The sequence below is a fragment of the Drosophila kikkawai genome, unplaced genomic scaffold (genome assembly GCF_030179895.1).
Source record: "Drosophila kikkawai strain 14028-0561.14 unplaced genomic scaffold, DkikHiC1v2 scaffold_194, whole genome shotgun sequence".
Lineage (NCBI taxonomy): Eukaryota > Metazoa > Arthropoda > Insecta > Diptera > Drosophilidae > Drosophila > Drosophila kikkawai.
In genome coordinates this window covers 20,856-24,984 of record NW_027222531.1, presented here as the reverse complement: position 1 = coordinate 24,984, position 4,129 = coordinate 20,856, and the positions used below count along the sequence as shown (strand labels likewise).

General features: G+C 50.6%; 1 protein-coding gene across 1 annotated transcript; it reads right to left on the bottom strand.

The window, feature by feature from the left end:
* Positions 1-412: 412 nt before the first annotated feature.
* Positions 413-2,936, bottom strand: LOC138929447 (uncharacterized). Its single transcript, XM_070288882.1, has 2 exons — positions 1,540-2,936; positions 413-1,490 (listed from the first exon to the last, which is right to left on the bottom strand). The coding sequence occupies exons 1-2, from the start codon at positions 2,934-2,936 to the stop codon at positions 413-415; spliced, it is 2,475 nt and encodes an 824-aa protein (XP_070144983.1).
* Positions 2,937-4,129: the final 1,193 nt, after the last annotated feature.

Genomic DNA, 4,129 nt, shown 5'->3' with positions numbered 1-4,129 from the left:
TTGTGCTTCTCTTCTTTCGGAACCCATGCTGGTGGCCCGAGAGTGCTCCGCGTTCCTCGATTTCTCTCTCCAGTCTGCTGCAGATGATGCGCTCAAATATCTTCCCCAATGTGTTTAGCATACAGAGGGGTCGGTATGAGGAAGGATCGTCGTTCAGTTTACCAGGCTTCGGGATAAGCACAAGTCTTTTCTGCTTCCAAATTCTCGGGAAGGTACGCTCGCCGATGCACTTGTTGTACAGCTCTGTGAATAGGCTCGTATTTGCTCTGATTACGGCGTGCAGTGCCGCGTTTGGGATGCCATCTGGTCCCGGGGCCTTGGATATTTTGCTACTGGCCACCGCGCTCATGACTTCCTCTTCGCTGATGGTGATAGCTTCGCTCGCCGTTATGCTGGGTGGCATTAGGGGCGGCTATGCAGGGAAGAGGGTGGAGATTATCGCTCCAAGCTGCTCCTGAGCTGTTGGGGTCGGCTGTCTGTTGAGCTTACCCATGACGAGCTTATAGGCAGATCCAAAAGGTTCCTGGTCCGCCTCGTCGCACAGCTGCTGGAAGCACTCCCGCTTGCTTGCTCTAATGGCCACCTTTAAGGCTTTTTTTCTTTCCCTGTAGCGAGCCTCAAATAGCTCCTGCATGGGCCGTCCACGGCTTCGTTGGCACCTGCGCCTCGCAGAGATGCACTCTTTCCTGGCTGTGGCTATCTCTTGGTTCCACCAGGGGACTGGTCGCCTTCCTTGTCCTCTAGTCGAGCTCTCCATTGCCGCATCGCAAGCTGTCTTGATCCTCGCAGATACCTCGTCTGCGCAAGTGTTTGCGTCGCCAGAAATGGTATTGCCATCCATGTTTTCTAGGAGTTCCTCGACATTTAGAGTGCCTACTTTGTAGGCAGGTTGCCGATTCGGAAGGCTCGGCAGGGAGTGACTCGTCTTTATCACTATCGCTGCGTGGTCGCTGTAGGTGAGGAGGTCAGTGACTTCCCAGTAGACGCTCCTAGTGAGCTCCGGGCTGGCGAAGGTTAGGTCGATAATTGATTCTCGGCCTGCCTTGCTGTATGTGCATTTGCCTCCGTCGTTGAGAAGGCAGACATCCAGGGTCGCCAGGGCATCTAGTAAGGCGGTTCCCCTCTGAGTTGTTGCCGTGCTCCCCCACGTGGTGGACCATGCGTTGAAGTCCCCGGCAATTATTACCGGGGATCGTCCCCGAGCGTCTTGGGCAATCTCCTGGATTACATCCTTGAATGCATCTATGTGCATACTTGGCGGAAGGTAGCAGCTGTATATTGTAGTCGCCTGGCACTTGGCCCTGGCGTAGCCAGGTCTCGAAGCTCTCTGCGATAGGTGTTCCGGAGGCTGTCCACAGCTCCAGATGGCAGCCCCGCCATCCGCGCTTTTCTGCCATACTCCTTCTGGTTTTGCCTTGTAGGGTTCACTCAGTATAGCGATGTCGATTCTCTGCTCAATCGCCGTCTGCGACAGTAGGTCTTGGGCTGCTCTGCAGTGGTTTAGGTTAAGCTGGAGAAACTTAACCATTCTGCATATACTTGACGGCTCTCTGGTATTCTGGGCAGGTCCTGCTTATTGTAGCGTGCTCTGCCTCCTTCGCGTGCTTGCCTCCTCGGGTGCATAGGATGCACTTGGGATTGTTTTGGCACGTATTGTGCTTGTGGCCCATGCCACCACATTTGAAGCATGACTCCTGTGTGGCTTTAGCTGTTGCGTCGGAGGCTCGGCATCGTGCCGAGGTGTGTCCGAAGCCCATGCATTTGTAGCATCGCTTTGGCTCAGTTTTTTCTCGGATACGGCATACGACCCATCCTATCCGGATTCTGCCCTTTTCGAGCAACCTCCGCGCATGCTCGGGTCTGAGGTTGACCGTCGCTATTTGCGTTCCGCCGAACCCTTTTCTCATCCTGGGTGAGGCGTCTCGTGGTACGTCGCACTCTTCTCCCGCAAACAGGGCCATGGTGACCTCATCCGCGCTGGTCATGTCGTCTAGGTCGCGGATCTCCACTTGGACCGTCTCCTGCATAACCGCCACCTCTGCTTTACCGGAGATGGCAGTCTTTAGGGCTGCTTGCAGCTGCTGCGTGGATGGGTCCAGGTTTTTCTGCATTCTTAGGAGGAGTCCACCGTTCGCTGTCCTCCGCAATCCTTGCACATTGTCCTTGAGTCCCTGTAGAGAGGGCTCAGTTTTGACAATCTTGAGCATGTCTGCGTATGTTCCTGCGCTGCATTTGATTATAATTGCGTCGGCGCGCTGCTTCCTGGGCATCGCAGGGTGAGTTGCACGGCTCCCATTGTTATCGCCGCTCGTATCTTTGACTTCTGCTTTCTTAGGTCTGGGTTTAGCCTTGACCTGCTGCCATGCCGCGTTTCGCGGTCTGTTTTCAGGCACAGCACTAGGGTTCATGGTAGCCAGAGTGGGGGTGGTCTGCTGGCTTGCACTCGTAGTGGATCCCTTGATGTGGCCGTCAGTGAGTGCGGCAACGATTTCGAGCTGCAGCTTCTTCATAGCTTGCATCGAATCGATCGTCCCCTGCGTGACGTGCCGTACTACCTTCTTGTTGTTGCTCTTAGTGTCGGTAAACTTCGCAATCATTTCGTCGAGCATTGCTCCTAGCTTCTCGACTAGCGCTGGGGCATTAGCTTCGACCTTTTGCCTCTTGTGGGCTTCGGCCTGCTTCCCGTCAGGGCTTACCGCGTCCCAGCTTCGCTTCGGGGTTGCCTGATCTTCGATTATGTCGCCAAAGCATAAAACCGGCAGATGCACTTTCGGCGGCGCTGACACCGGGTGGATATCCGGCGCGCTGGCCGGAGGCGAGTGCTGGACCTTCTGCTTGAGTCGCTGGAAGTCCCGCATCAGCTCCTGCTCAGCTCTCATTACTGCTAGTGCCTGGGTCTCGTCGTCCCGGCCTGATCGCAGCTTCTCCTCACTCATCGCACCTGCTCCTAGCGGGGTCCCTCGGTGCGCGGGGATTTCCCCCTGCGAATGCCTGATGGGAGTTATACCGCTCCTTCTCGGTCCCCAGAGCCCCTTTTGGTTGGCGCCGCCTCAGCGGGGGGGTTGGAAAATGGCGAGATCCTTGGCCTTGTGCTCTTAGCCCCACCGGAGCCAACTGCGGAATGTGGATGACAATTCCTAAGCCCTAATTTAAGCACAAATCCGAGCTTGATTTAAACCTTGGATCCAAATCAAATCAAGTCTTAAATTTAGATTTAAACTTGAATTCAAATCCAAACCCAAACCTAAGCCCAAATTCAAACCTAAACTCAAATTCAAACTTAAAATTCAAAATTCAAAACTCGAAATTCAAAAATTTAAAATTTATAATTTAAAATTCAAAATTCGAAATTTAAAACCCAAAATCCAAAATTTAAAATTTAAAACTCAAAATTTAAAATTCAAAATCCAAAATTTAAAATTTAAAATCTAAAATTCAAAATTCAAAATCTAAAATTCAAAATTCAAAACCTAAAATTCAAAATTTATAATTTAAAATTCAAAGCTTAAAACCTAAAATTAAAAATTCAAAATTTAAAACTTAAAATTCAAAATTCAAAATTTAAAATCTAAAATTCAAAACTCAAAATTGAAAATTCAAAATTTAAAATCTAAATTCAAATTCAAGTTCAAATTCAGATCCAAATTCAAATCCAAATCCAAATCTAAATTTAAGTTCTGGCTATGGCGGGAATTTGTCTGCTCGCGTTTCCCAATACTGCGCGGGTGCGAAAGCTCGCTGCGCATGCGCTGCACAACACTATGATCAGCTGATCGTGTGTTGCGCCTAAAAGGGAAAAACGCGAGGGAAAAAGTGGCGTGTGGAAACTATTCCAAGCTGTGAGAGCGTTCGTGGGAAATAGAGCCGCTCGCTGGACAGGAGAGAGTCCCCCCCTTGCCCACGGGTTCCAATGGCGGTTCCAAGTGCCTAGATTCGAGGAGCCCGGATAGCCAGCCGGGGTCGATTCTGGTACGTACCTTTCCCCAGTTGTCTCACAAATAGTAATGTCACCTTTTAAGGTCTTTCGAGCTGTCTACAATATTTTTCTTTTGGAGCTCGGAAAAACACGTCTAATCACTGTGAGTAAACAAACTTGAGTCAAAATGAAACTGGGGGTATGTGCTGCGTA